Raw genomic sequence first — 18,515 nt, 5'->3', positions numbered from 1 at the left:
GGTCTTTCTTTCTTTTACCTTTTTTATCAGGTATGTCAGATTTTGTGTTGTTGTTTTTGTTTTATCTTATGTCAAATATGTTACGTGTAAATCCATACTTTATGTTTAATGTAAAAATAAATGCCAGCCCTTTTTTACAATTCCCCTGTGGGAGAGGAGCTGGAGTGGGCAAATTATTTACATGGAGGCCTTTCTTTCTTTTACCTTTCTTATCAGACACAACGCAGAATCACACCAGTTACATGAGGACAGAGCTGCCAATGACACGCACTGCCATGAAACAGAACCCATAACAGGCGATAATCTGCTCTCACATTTCTTTGTTCAAACCACAAGATCAACAATAGTTTATAAATGTAAAATTCTTAACTATAAAACGTTTCTTTTGTAACATCTGTCAGGGAAAAGCATTTAAATAATACTCACTCCTGCTGGTTTTCAGCCGCAGCTCAGTTTACGAGTTTCAGAGCAGCAAATTGTTTGAGGAAGGCGGGAAAGCTGCTCAGTGTCATATTTCACTACTCAGGGTCTGTGTGATGTCATCGCGCAGATCGAACATACCAACTTACTTTTTTATCTCGTTTGCTTGTCAAATACACACTGATCAAAACAGATACACACACACACACACACACACACACACACACACACACACAGAGTTTTAGCACTGTTATAATCTAACAGGCAGTTTCAGAGTCACAGCTCCCACCCTCATAAATAATGGTTTGGTCCACAGCTGCCCTCAAACTGTGCAGCACACTTCCTGTCTTCTGTTAAAGTAACACACACAAAGTAAGCAGCGCTAAAGCAGAGTGATTACAGTTTACACACGTGAGGATTTGGTTCAACTTTATTTATACAACTCCAAATCACAACAACAGGTGTCTCCAGGAGCTTCATAGTAGGGCAGTCCTCAGTGCGAGTCTCTGAGCCTCAGTCTCGTGCCAGTGCTCTGTGCTGCCCTTGTATACAAGTAAAACTGTGTGTTTCTCCTCTCTGATTCTCAGCTGAAGAAGTGTCATAGGATGCATCTCTTGACATACACTGTCACAGGTACTTGTCTTTGAGTGAAGATTTAAGGTGATTGGAAATATAAATAACTGCAACTTGAATCTTTGACCCAGAGTTCAAGCTCACTGCTGTAATATATAAATATATATATATATATATATATATATATATATATATATATATATATATTTATATATATTTCCAGTCCTGTGGTCTCAGCCTCAGATACTCAACTAATCAAAGTGATGTTATGACAAAAATGAATGACTTTCTGTCACACAAAGCTGTCTGTAACGTTTCTCGCGGTTAGTATCATGGTTGCTAGGCAACCTGAACAGCGCGACGCAGGCTAGACCGTCCCATTTCACAAGCCTCTCACTTCCGTACGTAGTGCGCGTACTTCAGACGTGCAGACCCTGAATTGGGATACAGCCGCTGTACCCGCTTCAAGCGACCTCTTGTTTCACTCACCACACACACACACCAACACCACTGACGTACTGCCTGACATTTCTCATAATTTTTACTTTGGTAAAAGTAAAAAAGTCTTGTTTGGTTCTGTTAATTTCAACTAAAATGTTTGTGTTTAAGGTGCATTACCTCATTACACACCAGGAGCCAATCATTACAGATGACTGGCTCATAGAAAACTGTCTGGTAACTTCCTGGTTGAGTAGAAGTTTGTGTTTATTGGATGAAACTTGTTTTCTGTGACCAAAGAAAGGTAAGCGCTGACATGCTGGTGTGTGATTTACCACACAAATTTAAATTTATTTAAGCCCAACATAAGGTGCCAAAGATGAACCATAGATGCACAAATATAAAATGTTCCATCTTCTGTTCAAGCTGTTAAAAACACAAAGTTCTTTCAGCTGAGGTCGTCAACGAGCATCGGCTCATGTTTCTTGAGGCTCTGGTAGAAGGCTTCTTTGGAGGCCTCGCCAGCTTTCAGAGGGCCGTTGTAGAGCGCCCTCATCCTCTCCTGAGGGATCTGCTGAGCTCTGATTTTATCATAAGCTTCTTGTTGGATGATTTTTCCTTGTAGGAGCTCGTCCAGAATCGGTTCGATGTTGCTCACTCTCTGGATCAGGTCTAATCGGTGTTCATCCACAAAGTGTTTTTGTCCTGAGGGGAAAATGACAGCGACTGATTGGAGTCTTGCTGCATTGCTTTTATATCAAAATGCAAGAATACATTTTTATTTAAAAACATAAATCACTGAAGTTTGTTAAAGAAAAACCCAGAAATATTGATGTCATTGTTTGGGTTCTCTGGCAATGAGACCATTATATGAGTGGCCTGCCTGTGTTTTACTGATTTTATCCTTTGTTCCTTTTTCCATCGTCGTTACTGTCTGTGATTGATCAGGGATTCATTTGTGCTGTATTATTCGCCTCCCGGGAGTTTTGTTCTTTATTTTTCACCTGATCACCGTCTCATTGGTGTCTGCAGTTTGAACTTGATGAACGTGACAAACGCTGTGACACGTTTCTTTGTTTCTAATCAAACACATTACTGAGGACAGCTGTGTGCCTACCATCAGTCAGAGCTCTGACACCAGTCGCTCCTGTTGATGATCCTGCATCTGAAAAAAAAATTTGGTTGTTAAACAAATCAACTGCTCTCATCCGCTGTAACTATAGCAACAACAACAAAAAAAACCCCACAGGTAAACAGACTCGAGTTTTCTCATTTGTTTGTTCCGCCCACTCCTGAAGGAACTCCAGCAAAGGTGAGGTTTTACATCCTGGTCTTACGTGCTGCCTGCAGAATCTAATTTAATGGTTTGTCAGCTGAATAAATGTTGCACCAGTCAAAGTATCAAACATGTCAAACATGTCAAAGTATATTTAGTGTCATTTTCATTATAATCAAAGTTCAATATTTTTGAAAGGAAAACATTTCCCTACATTTGCTGTTCTTTATGACTGAGTTCACCAGGGCTTTATTATCCCTCTTACAGGTGTGTAGTCTGCATGTGCTCACTCCTCAGCTTCATCTCCCTTAAATTCTAAAATCGGCTCCTGGTTTGTGGAATTATACTTCCTTGTTGCTTCCTCAGAGTGGAACTGATGACTCTATATTTGTAACCTGCCTGTCAGTCTGTTATCTGCAGGTCAGTCTTCAGCAACATGATGAGAGCTGTGAATTTGGAGACACTTTAAGACAGTTTTCTCCACAGAGTAAGCATGAAACCCTCCCAGTGGTCCCTGGTTTAATCTGGGAACATGTGATGTGTATCTGCCACTTTTATAAAAACGAACAAGTTTATGTTAAAATAATTTTTTCTGACTGTTCAAGAAATGTGGAATTACAATAAAATGAATAAACATGAATAATTAAAATCTTAGATTCTCATTTTAACATGAAGAAAGAAAAAAAGACCTAAACATCAAACATCTGTAAAAACCTCTTTATTATCACTTGCACTGACCTTTACAGCTTCTGCTGTTACTCACAGACCATCTGTAGAAACTTCACATAAACATCAGGTCACAGGATGAACTCACCTCTTCTCTCATCCTCCTGTTTCTTCTCCAGTCTTTCCACAAAGGGGCGCAGTCGGCCCTGAACTTTTGGGTCCCTCCGAGGTATCCGATCCATTATTTCATGGATTTTATGGACAGATGTTTCCACTCCGTAGTGCTCGATGATTACTTGGGGCATCTCTTCTCTGGACTTGTCCGTCCTTACATGTTTGGGGATATCCGACAGAAAAAGCATCATCTTATTGTACTGTGGCCCATCGAGGTCTTCGAGGATCTCGGTCAGAGCTGTTTTCCACTCTTCCTCTGAAGTCGTTGACATCTGACACACAGACAGAAACGCTCTGTTACACCAGCTCCATGAACCCAACACACTGTGAGAGGTGAAAGCACACTGTGCAGTTTTACACTGCACCTCACATTCATCTGAGAAGTTTCATTTCTACTTTCAGCCTTTTAACATTTATTGAAACGCAGTTTAAAGGCCTCTGAGAGCTGTCATGTAAACACAGAGTGATTCTGTTTCCAGCTGTGGGAAATCGACATTTTCACCAAATCAGTCCACGCACGTTTCCGTGACAACACAACCCACAGGTGTGCTTCGTTCAGTGGTTTTACTGAGGGACCCCAGCTCACTGCTCATGAGAGTAAAAGAACACTTTGAGAACATCTCAGATCTCAATGATCTGACGTCTGTGCTGATATGGACGGGTGATGTGCTCGGAGTGAAAGGATGTCCCACTGTTTGATGGATCTGTTTTTCCACAATCTGTCCCCTCATCTCATTATTATATTCATCTGTTCCCTCAGTGTCTCTGTGTTTCGTCACATCACCACCTTCCTCCTCTTCCTCTGATTTGAGGAGATATAAAAGCAGCAGAATAAATGACCATACCTGACGGAGGGAGCGCTTCAGTGCTGATGATGATGATTTCACTCCGACAGGCTGGCAGCTTTTCTGCTCGCCTATAAGAGAAGAAACTGTGTTACTCTGGTTTGAAGGTAAAACCCTCAAATCTGTCGGTTTAATATGATTGTTGGACACAAGGATACACCCTCAGACCCAGAGGAAGAGCTGCATTGGTCCGGTCTTTGTGGATCAAGTCCGATCCAAACTGGTTTTTGGAGCCTGCACTGTCAGCTCTGTGGTGGCCAGTGAGCCTCATCTTGTGTTTGAGGTTGAGAGATTACCAGATATAGTCAGGCTCACGTCGATGCACAGCCAAACACCAGCCCAGCATCAGATGTGCAGCCTGTACAGGAATTTCTTTTACTTATGTATTAATCACATTATTTTATTATACAATGCCTTGGTGCCACTGGATTTTAACATGTCTGACACTCATACGTTAAGACAGATGGTGGGGGTGTAGTAAGGAAGCAGACAACTCCACAGGAAGAGTCTTTTGTCTCTTTGAGGACTCTGGGAGGTAGCAAGGGAGTGTGAACCTTAAGGTGTGAAACAGCTGTGTGCTGCCTTTTGTTCCTGGAGAAGGTATTTAACAGAGAGTCACGCTAGGCTCAGAGAGATTCTGCTGACTGTCTGCCCCGCAGACATGCAGGGACTCCATCAAGCTTGGTTTTCTGTTGTCTTTGTGTGTTTGGATTAAAGAATGTTAGCTACCGCTCGTCTGCAGGCTTTATTTAACCTTCTAAGCCCCAACGCCCCCTGATATGGGGGCAAAAGGCAGGAGATTAGTTATGCTTGGGGCTTAAGAGGTTAAATGGAAAACTTCCACAACAAAATGGTGACGAGGATGGGATGGTCCGTGTGGTCGCTGAACAACGGTTCCGTGGACGGGAGGGAAAAGGTACCTTTGTCCTACCAGCTGTTGAAGCGAAGGAAATGTAGGAGTCACAGAGCCGTGTGTTTCAGTTATCACCGAGATCATTTTGAGGGGACTCCTGCAGATGGGTGAGTTGTAGCTAACTTTGTATACAGTTATGAGGAGTTTTTTGTCTGGCTGAGTGGTGAAGTGCTTGCTCTTCCGGAGTTCGAGTCTCCGGAAGGAAAATCCTGGGGTTCGAGTCCCCAGGCTTGTGTTCGGTTCTGGTCTCAGCCTTCCCGTAGCCACGCTTTGCATTCTGGGATGCAGCAGGATGCCATAGATGTCAGTACAGGCGAGCAACCAGCTGTTTATGAAACTCTCCATGTTATCTACTAGTGCAGTTTTTTACTTTTGTGGCTGCTGCCTTCAGACATGTCTGACCAATGAGTGGACTCAACGTTCTCTCATGGTTAGAGAAACATTTTGGTTCACTTCGGTTTTTCTGTGATCAGAAAAACCAAACTGTAGGTGTGAAAACAAGATTAACCTTCAGCAGAAACACTGTGACTCCATACAGATAGATGTTCACCTACCAGCTTCACCCTTTCTGCCCGCTGACCTCAGAACAGTTTCACTCCGTTTCCTCTTCTTCCCTGAAAGTCACATTTTTAAAGGTTGAGCACACAGGTTGTTAAAGTCGTGTGAGGCAGCAGGTTTCTCCACAGAGTAAGCATGAAACCCTCCCAGTGGTCCCTGGTTTAATCTGGGAACATGTGATGTGTATCTGCCACTTTTATAAAAACGAACAAGTTTATGTTAAAATAATTTTTTCTGACTGTTCAAGAAATGTGGAATTACAATAAAATGAATAAACATGAATAATTAAAATCTTAGATTCTCATTTTAACATGAAGAAAGAAAAAAAGACCTAAACATCAAACATCTGTAAAAACCTCTTTATTATCACTTGCACTGACCTTTACAGCTTCTGCTGTTACTCACAGACCATCTGTAGAAACTTCACATAAACATCAGGTCACAGGATGAACTCACCTCTTCTCTCATCCTCCTGTTTCTTCTCCAGTCTTTCCACAAAGGGGCGCAGTCGGCCCTGAACTTTTGGGTCCCTCCGAGGTATCCGATCCATTATTTCATGGATTTTATGGACAGATGTTTCCACTCCGTAGTGCTCGATGATTACTTGGGGCATCTCTTCTCTGGACTTGTCCGTCCTTACATGTTTGGGGATATCCGACAGAAAAAACATCATCTTTTTGTACTGTGACCCATCGAGGTCTTCGAGGATCTCAGTCAGAGCTGTTTTCCACTCTTCCTCTGAAGTCGTTGACATCTGACACACAGACAGAAACGCTCTGTTACACCAGCTCCATGAACCCAACACACTGTGAGAGGTGAAAGCACACTGTGCAGTTTACACTGCACCTCACATTCATCTGAGAAGTTTCATTTCTACTTTCAGCCTTTTAACATTTATTGAAACGCAGTTTAAAGGCCTCTGAGAGCTGTCATGTAAACACAGAGTGATCTGTGTGTTCTGTTTCCAGCTGTGGGAAATCACAAACAACAACATTTACACAGAGACTCTATAGTCAGTGTTTCCTTTGCACTGTTCCAAGCAACCTGTCCTCTGAGCCTTTCTATTCTCCATGAGGGCAGGTGTTGCTTCACCAGGAGGACCCGAGGACCCCGTCTGTCACACCACTGACCTGCTGGAGGTCATTTTGTAGCTCCAGCACTGCTCATCCTGTTCCTCCTTGCACTAAGGAGCAGGTACATATACACACACTGTATACAGGTTTTTGCAGAGGTGCTTTATTCATCGTCTGCAGAAAAAAAAGCTTCCCTGAAACAAACTTCCTGACAGAGCTGCTGTGCCAATGACACGCACTGCCAGGAAACAGAACCCATAACAGGCGATAATCTGCTCTCACGTTTCTTTGTTCAAACCACAAGATCAACAATAGTTTATAAATGTAAAATTCTTCACTATAAAACGTTTCTTTTGTAACACCTTTCAGGGAAAAGCATTTAAATAATACTCACTCCTGCTGGTTTTCAGCCGCAGCTCAGTTTACGAGTTTCAGAGCAGCAAATTGTTTGAGGAAGGCGGGAAAGCTGCGCAGTGTGATGTCATCGCGCAGAACGAACATACCAACCTCCCTTTTATCTCGTTTGCTTGTCAAATACACACTGATCAAAACAGATACACACACACACACACACACACACACACACACACACACACACACACACACACACACACAGATTTTTAGCACTGACTGTTCAGAGTTAAATCTTTATAATCTAACAGGCAGTTTCAGAGTCACAGCTCCCACCCTGATAAATAATGGTTTGGTCCACAGCTGCCCTCAAACTGTGCAGCACACTTCCTGTCTTCTGTTAAAGTAACACACATAAGTAAGCAGAGCTAAAGCAGAGTGATTACAGTTTACACACGTGAGGATTTGGTTCAACTTTATTTACTCCAAATCACAACAACAGGTGTTTCCAGGCGCTTCATACTTCATACGTTTTACTCCATTATGAATTTCAACAAATAATCAATCTATCACACATGCACAGGAGTTGTATTAACTACAGGATGAATACACAGTTCAGCACAAAGATGAAGCTTCTCACATGAATGCTACATCCATAGATGGGAACACAATACAATCTTACATAAACAGCAGAGTCCAACAGTGTTTGTGGGCAAGAGTTCATGTGCATGTGGAGGTGGGGCAGTCAGTGAAAGGGCGATGGTTGAAGTTCAGAGTTTGTATGTTTGGGGGGTTCAGAGGTGGATGCAGGTCTGGAGTTGGTGTGTGCGAGAGCAGGGAGTGAATTCAGCATCCTGACTGATGGATGAAGCTGTCTCAGTCTGCAGCCCCGAGGCTCTTCAGTCTCCTTCCTGATGGCAGCAAACTGAAGAAGCTGTTGGACGGATGAGTGGAGTCACCTGTAATGCAGAGAGATGAGGCGGGTGCTGTAGATGTTCTGAAGGGAGGGAGGAGAAGTACCCACGATCCTCTCTGCTGCTCTCAATACTCAATAACTTTTTCTGGCAGTGCAGGAGCCAGACCACACAGTGATGCAGCTGGTGAGGATGCTTTCAACGGTGCCTCTGTAGAAGGTTCAAAAATGTAAAAACAAATTCAGCCGCTAGCCTGCCTGATCCTGCCTGATGTCTCCGCGCTTACCCCTCTTCTGCTTCCTCTTGCAGCACCTGAGACGTTTCCACTGTGGGCGAGATCTGGGAGCGGGGGTCGCTGATGGTAGATGCCTCCGAAGCACTCCGCAGTTCCTCAGTTAGCGGGCCCTTCTGTGTGGTGCTCTGATGTTGGCTGCACCCTGTGTGAAGAAGCTATTCTGGGGACAGGTGCAGTGTTGATGCAGTCTGACAGCCACGGGTTTGATAGACCTGTAAGTTAACAAACATCAGCTCAGTTACTCTGTGATCATAAAGGAGACCCTGGCTTTACTTTACTGTTTCAGCTGAGGTCCTCAATGAGCATCTTCTCACGTTTCTTGAGGATTTGGTAGAAGGCTTCTTTGGAGGCATCGCCAGCTTTCAGAGGGCCGCTGTAGAGCTTCCTCATCTTCTCCTGAGAGGTCTGCAGAGCTCTGATTTTATCATCGCCACGGGGCGATTGTGGCTCAAGAAGTTTGCCTTGTAATCGGAAGGTTGCTGGTTCGAGCCCCGGCTCCGACAGTCTCGGTCGTTGTGTCCTTGGGCAAGACACTTCACCCATTGCCTACTGGTGGTGGTCAGAGGGCCCGGTGGCGCCAGTGTCCGGCAGCCTCGCCTCTGTCAGTGTGGCTACAATGTAGCTGCCATCACCAGTGTGTGAATGTAGTGTGAAGCACTTTGGGGTCCATAGAGACTAAGTAAAGTGCTATACAAATACAGGCCATTTACCATTTTTCTTTTTTTAGTTATAGTAGAAAGAAAAATGCTCTATAAAAATAAAGATTATTGAAAATAACAAATAGTCATAAACTGTAGTAGAAATAGTTACTTGAGTGCAGTCATATTGTACCATAGTCGCGACTGGTCTTTGCGTTGACCATCCTGAGAAAGTCTCCATGTGATATTCCACTGAGCTGCTTGATGTCTTCAGATGATCCTGATGGCACCTGTGCTGTCTACAAGTTCAAACTCTTGCTTGAATTTTCTTCTTTCTGTGTTTGAGCTTCAGTTTGATTTTTCCAACTGATCCAATCTAAAGAAAAGAAACAGCAATTACTTGTTACAACGTGGTCTACGCGATCAATGGGTAACAATTTGTGAAGGGAGAAACGGATTAATTTCTTGTGAGGGGCAAAAAACCATCAGTGTGATCCATCCTATTCATGACTACTTGTGAACAAAATAGAAAAACATATTAGTCCAAACTATCACAAAAGCTGTCAGTCTGATGCCTATAGCTGAATGGATGCTAACAAATTCCCAGTAAATAGAAGATGTATCAAACCACCTCTCTTCTGAAAGAAGTATCATCTATCTGAAAACTAGACTGCACGAGCATTTGTTGAACTGTGTGAAAGCAGATAAAAAGAGTAAAAAGCAGTAAAAAAAAAAGTTTGTCCACCAAAAGTCAGAACGCCAATGGGATAAACCTGCAGGCCTGACAACAGGAGGTGTATTACTCCACTGGTTTTCTACTTAGTGACAGTGTTTACAAATGTGACTTTGTGACATTCATTAGTGCCCTCAGTGACACACAAAACAAAGCTACACAACAGAACAACTACACAAGACAACACAACACACTAAGTATACACTCCACACTAAACACCACAAATCTCCCACATCTAAACTCTCTCTCTCTCTTACTCGCTCGCTCTGTCTCGCTGCCGTTACCGTCACTCCCAAAAACTTTTCCCTCTTCCTAAACAACCAAATCCCAAGTGTTAACTTTTTTTTTTTAATTGGTCAACATTTTTCCACCGATAGGAAAGAGGTGGCTTTTTCCCCCTTTCTTTACTGTTTTCGCACTGTCCTTAGAAAACGCTTACGGACGCTGGCTACTGGTTGGTTACTGGCCTGGTAGCCTGGCTACCCCTGGGCGGGTCCGGGATAGGTGTGGAGGCTTGGGGGTCTGGGGGTGCTCCGCCCCCGGTCTGGGGTGCTGGCTGGGCCTTGGGGGCTTGGTCCTGGCTGTTGTGTCGCCGGAGCTGTGGGCGAGTGGGTGCAGGGGGGCTCAGCCCCAGTGCAGGGGACCTCTGGTGCATCGGCCCAACTAGGGGGCTCTCTAACTGGTGGGGAGGTTGTTATATCTTTGCAGCTCACTCTGCAGGTGGGGGAGAGATATAGGAGAGGTGGAGAATGAACTCAACCTGGGTGTCTATTGTCTTGTGTAGTTTGGGAGATGATTGGATGATGGGGTGGGTGCAGTTTTCTCAGGGGTGGAGTCGGGTGGGCTGCCCCGGACTCTGTGGGGCTGGGCGTTGCTGCTGCTGCGGGCCCCGGTCCGGATGGGCCTGGGCCCCCTTGCCCTGATGGGTTCCAAAGTGTGGGGGTGCCTACTGGGGTCAGCGGGGGAGCTGGACCCAGGGAGGGGCCGCTTGCCTCCCTATTCCCGCTCTACCACACCCACCCACACACGCAGGGCTTGGGGTGCAGGTATGTCACCAAGGTGCAGGGGAGGCACTCCCCCTCTGTCCCCTTCTGGCCGCCTGTACATCCACATTACTCACACTCTCACATAACACATACATATAGGGCCTTGGGGGTGGGCACCTTTTACAGCATCCAGAGGATGTTCTGTGTATTCCAACCCGCCTCTGGCGCTGGTGCCCTACCCTCAATTTTAAATGCATATAGACACTAAGGGTTTTTGGGAGGAGCTGTGCTGCTCTCTGAGAGGAAGCAAGTACCATGCTCTCCTGTGTTTTAAATGCACTTTAGAACAGCACACAGCAACACTACATATGAGCGCAGCGTAGGGAGGTTTGGGGTCTTCACTCACCCCGGTTCTGTTACCCGTCAGGGCTGGGGGACTGGGAGGAGGTGCTGGCCGTCAGATTGGGGTCTGGGATGCGGGGCCTCCCTGCTACTGAAGATAAGGAGGTGGTCCGCTTGCCTCCACCCCAGAGAGAAGGGTTACATCTCCTGGGTTTAGGTGCGGCTTGCCCTTCTGGGGGCGGGGGTACCTGGACCTGGGATATAGAGTATGTTTGGGGAGTGTGACTGTCTGTGCAGTGTCTATTTGTGTCTGTCTACACGTTGGGTGAGTGCCGAGTATTTGGTTGTGCATATGGGGTGGGAATGCACGTTTATGTCCGCGTGCGCCTGTTCATCTGTGTCTATATGTCAGGTTGGGTCTTAGACTAAACCTCTCTGGGTACATCTCAGGCCCTCCAAAGTTCGGAGGCCTATCTCCCCTCACCACACTCCCTGCCGGTGGCTGATGCCCTCAGACGTTGGTGTGTTGGTGGTCCTTGTCGACTGGGACACATGTATGTACCGGCTCACTCCTGGTGGCCGATTGGCGGGGCTTGGTGCCTGTGGCCCAGCTGGGCCCCTTCCGGGGGGTGGGATGCCCTCAGGCCTCTGGGCCTGAAGCTCGGTCCTCTCTGGCACAGCTGGCTGCCGGCAGAGCCCGCGGGCACGCCACTGCAACCCCCTCTGGCCTCTGCTCCGTAGCTGCTGGGTGACCTCTCGTTTGGGGCTCTACTCAGCTCTTCCCAGGAGGGTGGCACGGTTCCCCCCCTTTTGGTGGTCCTCCTTGGGTCCTTGTACTCTGGGGCCTGGATCTCCTCCATACCTGCTTCATACCCTGGGGGACGGGCTATGACTCCCCACACTCCCTAGCAGATCGATACATGGAGAAACCTTTTGAATACAAGTGTGCTGATGCAGACAGGTGTGCACACGGGTGTCCACAGACACAAACTACACCTTTCTTGGCAGCTGCCTCAAAGCACATTGTGCGCTGTCGATCTTGTGTGCTGCACAACAATAGGTCATCAAGCAGCCACGGAGCAGAGGCCAGAGGGGGTTGCAGTGACGTGTCCACGGTCACTGCCGGCAGCCAGCTGTGCCAGAGAGGACCTGGCCTCAGTTCCAGATACCTGAGGGCACCCCACCCCCCTGAAGGGGCCCAGCCGGGCCACAGGCGCCAGGCCCACCAATCGGCCACCAGGAGTGACTCGGTACATACATGAGCGCCCAGCCCCAGACAGCAAGAACACCGCTCACGCCTCACAGATGACAGCTTAAAGTCCTGCGTAAAGATGAAAGCCCCGATTTGCAGATGCTGTGCGCAGCGGTCGGGAGCAGAAGTCTTATTGTAAACATATCACGGCAGACCCGACGATGTTTCCATGAACACGCTTTTCAGCATCTCTTTATTGACCACTTTTCACACACGGTTGCTGTGCGCATACAGTCGGCTGTAGCCAGGGCTGGACTGGGACAAAAAATCAGCCCGGGCATTTTGACTAGAGACAGAGACCGGCCCACCAAAAATGTGACGTCATTCAGGGGTAAAACCGCAAAGGATACTGGGAACTTGTGGCAAGAGGTACTAGCGCACGCAGGCTTTCAATTGAACTCAGTTACACAGCGATAAAAAGACACACAAAAACACAAAAAATGGCAAGAAACTGTTGTATTATTAACTGCAATAGCCGGTGTTGTGCCAAAAAGTAATTGTCTGCCAAAAACTGATTTCTGGAATTTGCCAAAAACTGATTGCTCGTATTTAAATTGCTATAAGTAACTTGTTGGGCTATAATATGTGAAACATATGTCAAATGCATCCCTCATGGATGACATAAAGTCATATTGAGCTACAAACAACATTAGTGTAACAAGGTAGAAGCCGCAATCAGTCTTTGGCAGTGACTTTTATATAACCTTTATTTATGCCGTTAAAAAAATCTAATTAACATTAAAAATGTATTTTGTAAGAAGTAGTTGGACAGCAGAAATGGCTCAAATATTACAATAGTTCTGTAAAAATATTTAAAGTGGGGATAAAGGACCGGATTGGTTATAATGTAAGTACAATAACACAGAGTTGTAAAGATACTTGAAAAAACAGATAATTTTTTAATTCCATATATAGCCCCTTTGTAAACGCTGTTCACCGAAGTCTATTTACCAACATACGTAAAGATATTACACATAAAAAATACACGCAAACATTGGAAATCAGTTTTTGGCAGGCAATCACTTTTTGGCACAACACCGGCGGCCGCCTCGGGTCTCTCCTCCTCTTGCCTCCCCTTTCCCTTATCCACCTGCTGGCCTCCACCACTTGCTGATGTTGCTAAATCTGTGGAAGCGATGCCATAGCTACCACCAAACAATTCAGTTATTTTTACACATTTGGCAGCGTCTGCCTGAAGGGCTTGTTTCTTTTTGGTCCTAATTTTTTCTGCACCTCCTTTCCTTTTTTTGTTCTCCATTTTCTTTAGTTCGTCTATAAGATTGCTAAACAAGGGGGAGGGTGCATCCGACCTCCTCAGCTGTAATTGGTCCAGCCCAGAGTCGATCATGACCAATTGGCCAATCCAACACCTTTCATTATTTATACGCTTCCAAAAAAAAAAAAAAAAAAAAATCGATCGGCCCATAAAAACAAAAAATCGCCAGCGGCCCACCAGGCAAGTGCCCGGTATGCCCGATGGCCAGTCCAGCTATGGCTGTAGCTTTGCAGCTCACAGCCCGACAACACAACAGCACAGAGAGCACAGACTTTAAGGCAGCGAGGCGTGATTGCAGGTGCAGCTCAGGTGCGTCCGCCTCCCAGCGGTGCTGCAGACCACGCCCCGCCACACACATTAACCTGGTAAAATACATATTTAGGCAGAATTTTGCAAATATCTATTTTTCCTTTTTTAGCAGCATAGTGCTTTTTTCCAATTACTTTTTAAAAGTCAGGTCAAGGCTCCAAAAGCACAAAGGCGATATAAGGGGGGCTCACAACAGTTTTTGTTTGCTGGATCATTTTAGTTCAGCTGGGTGTCTTTCCTTTTGTTATATTTCTTTAAGAGTTCAAAATGTGTTAATTACATAAATAAAATGTAATTTTCTCTGTAACACTTCATGGATTTCATAAGCAACACACCTTATTTGCTCTGTGGATTCTTTTAAAAAGCAGTTAAAAACTTTTCTGTTCAAACAAGCCTTTTGTTGATCTACGTATTTTAGATTCTTTACATTATTTACATTTGATCTTTTACATTGTGTATAATGTCTATTGATTGTATTGTTTATTTTAATCTTTGTGTACAGCGCTTTGTGACTGCCTCTCTGTGAAAAACGTTTAATAAATAAACTTTACTTACTTTAGTTGTTCACACAAAGCATAAAGGTAAAAAAAACAATATATGCAGTGTTATCTTCATTTTAGATTTCAAAAAGTATTTGCGGCTTCCAGTGTTTTCTTTTGTGTGGAAACTGGGTCCAAGTGGCTCTTTGGGTGTTAAAGGTTGCAGACCCCTGATTTTGACTGTCAGAGAAAACAGCAGCCTCGAGTAAGCCCGAATATTAGTTTACAGAGGCTGTTAGAATTACATGTCTAACGTTAAAATGTTGGTGACACAATAATTTCATCCTAATGGCACTGACATATTCATAGGGTTAATTTTTGAGACAAAATATCATGAGGTAGTTTTGCAAATATTCCACCTTGTAGTGCAGTTTGCACAAATTGTTTTAAAAATGCACTCAGCCTACAAACATTACTGACGAGTCAAGATCTGCACAAACTGACAGAAACACTGAAGCAGCTCCACATTTTATTCTTCTTGTCATGTATGTCCTATTTATCAGGTGACAGAGACAGCTCTGCCATGTTGTAGCTCAGACAGAGGTGAAGAGGTGAGGTCACATGTGACCTAATCAGCAGGTGACTGACTGATGATTTGGTGCTATAGATTAACTAGTATTTATTATCATTACAATTGTCAGGCTGCTGATGTAAATTGATTCATTAGTGTATATTTGACAAGGAATCTGAATTGACACGTCTCACTTTTTATATGGCACGAATCCATGTGTTATTTTATCAGGTGGCAATATGTCCTAGTGCAGTCAGAGGGGAAGAGCCAGGGCCAAAGGTGAGACACATCAGGCACAGTAATAATTTTAATCTGAGGATAAAACGCAGGTACTGAGGCTGAAAGAAGCTTTAGTGCTCTCAGAAGACTAAAAAGATGGCTAAGGTCAACAATGACTCAAATGAGATTAAACAATGCTGCTGTATGTCCACCAGGAGAGACTGGACAGTATAGATGGAAAACAAATATGCCAGCAGTTTATCTCAGTTAATGAGAGGAGCAGGCATGTGTTTGGCTGCTTCACATAGCGGACATTGAGTTGTTGTGTGGGGCATGTAGTCCATGTCTGTTGCTGTAACAGTAGTTCATGTTTAGAGTAAAACATCCCAGCTCACTGACTTGATCGGGGCAATAGTGCCTAAACTGTTGCATAATTTTGCTGAGAGATCTTTTACCCTGTGGTCATCTTAGATGAGTAGTTTTATGGACAAAAACCAGCAGGTCATTCAGTGTTCCCTTAGTGCTAATGTATCAGAGATGTTGTTGTATTATAACTGAAGTAATGTTGTTAAGTCCTTAAAGTCATATTCTTTTATTGTCATGACTGTATTTGAAGCTATGTTTGTATGATACCTGATTTATATGGAATATGGCTGAAGTCTAAAATACTTAGTCAGTCATTTGTTTAATAGTAATTTAACATTATATAATTCACATATAAAACTATGAATTGTAATTTTAAATGGTTGAAAAGCATGTAGAATAACATATGTAGGCAAGTATATTTCTCCTTTTTTATCAAGAAGCAAAGACGAAAAGAAACAGGGCAGGGTTCGATGGTTGAATCATCCGTCCCCACCAACTAAAGCTACGCCCTTGTTATTTACATAATAATGTAAATAACCTAATAATGATCCTTATTGCTGTTTTAGAGGAGCGGTGCTTCTAGCTGCAGATTTCTGTCAGAATCTGCAGATTATACAGAACAAATAAAATGTTCACGTTTCTCCAACGTTGTCTTCCCAACAGTTTCACTGACATCTACACTGGATGGTCAGGAAGCGTTCACGATGTCTTCTCCGGCGCTGATAATCGGCGTCTGTCTTGTGTCAGTGACGTAAAAGACGGATTTAATGCAACATGACCATCAAACAGCAGCTTTTTCTAAGTTTTTTCTAAAACATCAGATATGTATCGGATTCAGGATCACATACGAAAGTGACCCAGATCGGATTTGAAAATATCGGATTTGTGCCGTTCACGCTGTCACACCATGATGGATATGGTCGCAGAGGGTCAAAAAAATCGGATTTGATGCGCTTTCGCCTGCAGTGTGAACGTAGCTTTAGTATTGCTGTAATTAGTGGAACATGCGGCTAAACATGTCACCCCTGGTCTGACTGGGGAGGGGACCAGAGAAAACTACAAAGTTACACACCGATTCAATATTGAGTTTAGTGACCTCCGATTGGCGTAACCGGGTGTCATTACTGCCGACGTGAATTATGATCTTACTGATTTTACGTTTACCCTTAGCCAGCAGTTTTAAATTTCCTTCAATGTCGCCTGCTCTGGCCCCTGGAAGACAACTGACTATGGTTGCCGGTGTCTCTAGCTTCACATGTCTGAGAACAGAATCACCAGTTTGACCCCGGCAGGTGTGTCGCCGAGTGGGGAATAACGGTTCAACACATGAACAGTGTGAGTAAATACTGTGAATATTAGCAGGTGAATCAACAGAGAGTGTGCTTTGGATAAAACACTTTAAAGATTACAATAAGAAATAAGTTATCTATAGGTTTTTAATGAAATTGGCTATGCAGATAAGATCCACAAAAACACCAGAGTGTTGTAGTAACTGGGCAGTGTAACACAAATGACTCATCAGCTGTTGTGATTGCAGCTGTCAGTGTTGTAGGAACAGGAAGTGATACTAGCAGAGAGAGCATTTGTTGCTGTAAGATTCATTTTCTCAATAATGCTCACCTTTCCTTGTTTTCTTCTGAAGTGGGTGTGTCTCAGGTATTGTCAACAGCAGGGAGAGATATTCAACTTTTGAGTCCCAGCACGTCCCAGAGTTATACCAACAAATGGCAAATACCGCCTTAAAAAAGGTTCTACAGCCAACTTGCGACCAGACTCGTCTGTGAGACAGTTGCGCATGCGCATGGTCTTCTGGGCAGTGTAACACAAATGACTCATCAGCTGTTGTGATTGCAGCTGTCAGTGTTGCAAGTGTAATAAACTTTATTGCTGTAAATCGTTTCTATAGAGAGCTCACTTTTAATACCAGGGGTGTGTCTGAAAGGAGGGAGGTGGCACAAGCCTCCCCAAGTATGAAATAATAGGTCTCCTCCCCCACGAGCAACGATTCAGTCACTAGTTCTTGTCCACAGAGCAGAGCTCCACTTTCTGCTTCCTCATTTCATAATTTGCACATCGTGGATTACTCTCTGCCTCTCCTCATGTCAGCCCCTCCCACGGCGATGTGTGTCCTTTTTATTGTGCCCACCTGAAAGTTGTGTAAGGGGTGGATCAATCCAAATATTGGTAATATCGATATGTTGTTGTTGGTATTGGATCAATACTAGCATGGCTGGATTGCTAACTTGCTGGTTTCTCTCTGAGTTCAGTACGTTTCTCCCACTTCATCACCTGAAGCTGAATGAAAAGACGAGGATATTCAGGTCTAGGAACAAGGAGGAGCTGAGAAGGTGTAAAGATGCAGAGAGAAGGCGGATCGAGCCAACGAGCTGCATCAGGTTTTCAGGTTCAGTACTGGACCTGTTGCCTCTGTGGCACCCCTGTGGGGGAATGACCACATTAATATTATTTTGTGTAAAACACCCATGTAACGGGACATTTTTCATTACTATATGTATTTATTTTCAGTTTTTTAAAAAAAGTCCATGTAACAGGGATTCATTTTATGTTAGAAAGCAGTGAGGGTGGAACTTTGGTGGTTGCTCCGGAGTTTCGGGGTGCAGTAAGTGGAGCCCACCTTCCGCTGCTTCCTCAGACACGTTCTGGAGGAAAGCAGAGACGCATCGTGTCTTCCTTACTCCGCTCTTCACCTGCTTTTACAGGTTGGTAAATGGTGCTCGCACCGAAAATGTTGTTTATTGTTACCATGGTTACCCACGTTAATGTGAATGAGAGAGTTAAGGCGGTCCGCCCAAGTTATTTATATGTAAACACGGGAGAAACCGGAGGG

At 44.4% G+C, this 18,515-nt stretch overlaps 1 protein-coding gene across 2 annotated transcripts; it reads right to left on the bottom strand.

The window, feature by feature from the left end:
* Positions 1 to 1,748: 1,748 nt before the first annotated feature.
* LOC146510582 (apoptosis-associated speck-like protein containing a CARD) lies at positions 1,749 to 17,460 on the bottom strand. 2 transcript variants are annotated; one of them, XM_085174251.1, is made up of 7 exons: positions 17,288 to 17,460; positions 6,320 to 6,617; positions 5,860 to 5,919; positions 4,393 to 4,463; positions 3,522 to 3,819; positions 2,549 to 2,596; positions 1,749 to 2,136 (listed from the first exon to the last, which is right to left on the bottom strand). In XM_085174251.1, exons 2-7 carry the CDS (start codon positions 6,615 to 6,617, stop codon positions 1,880 to 1,882), a joined length of 1,032 nt encoding a protein of 343 aa, XP_085030377.1. In that variant the 5' UTR covers positions 17,288 to 17,460; the 3' UTR covers positions 1,749 to 1,879. The 2 variants fall into 2 exon arrangements, with proteins under 2 accessions (XP_085030377.1, XP_085030375.1); XM_085174249.1 differs by lacking the exon at positions 17,288 to 17,460 and adding an exon at positions 7,331 to 7,782.
* Between the last annotated feature and the right edge of the window lie 1,055 nt (positions 17,461 to 18,515).

This window comes from Neolamprologus multifasciatus, chromosome 10 (assembly GCF_963576455.1).
Source record: "Neolamprologus multifasciatus chromosome 10, fNeoMul1.2, whole genome shotgun sequence".
In the NCBI taxonomy this organism is placed as follows: Eukaryota; Metazoa; Chordata; class Actinopteri; order Cichliformes; family Cichlidae; genus Neolamprologus; species Neolamprologus multifasciatus.
Note: the sequence above shows the minus strand (reverse complement) of the source record. Positions and strands in the feature narration are given on the sequence as shown.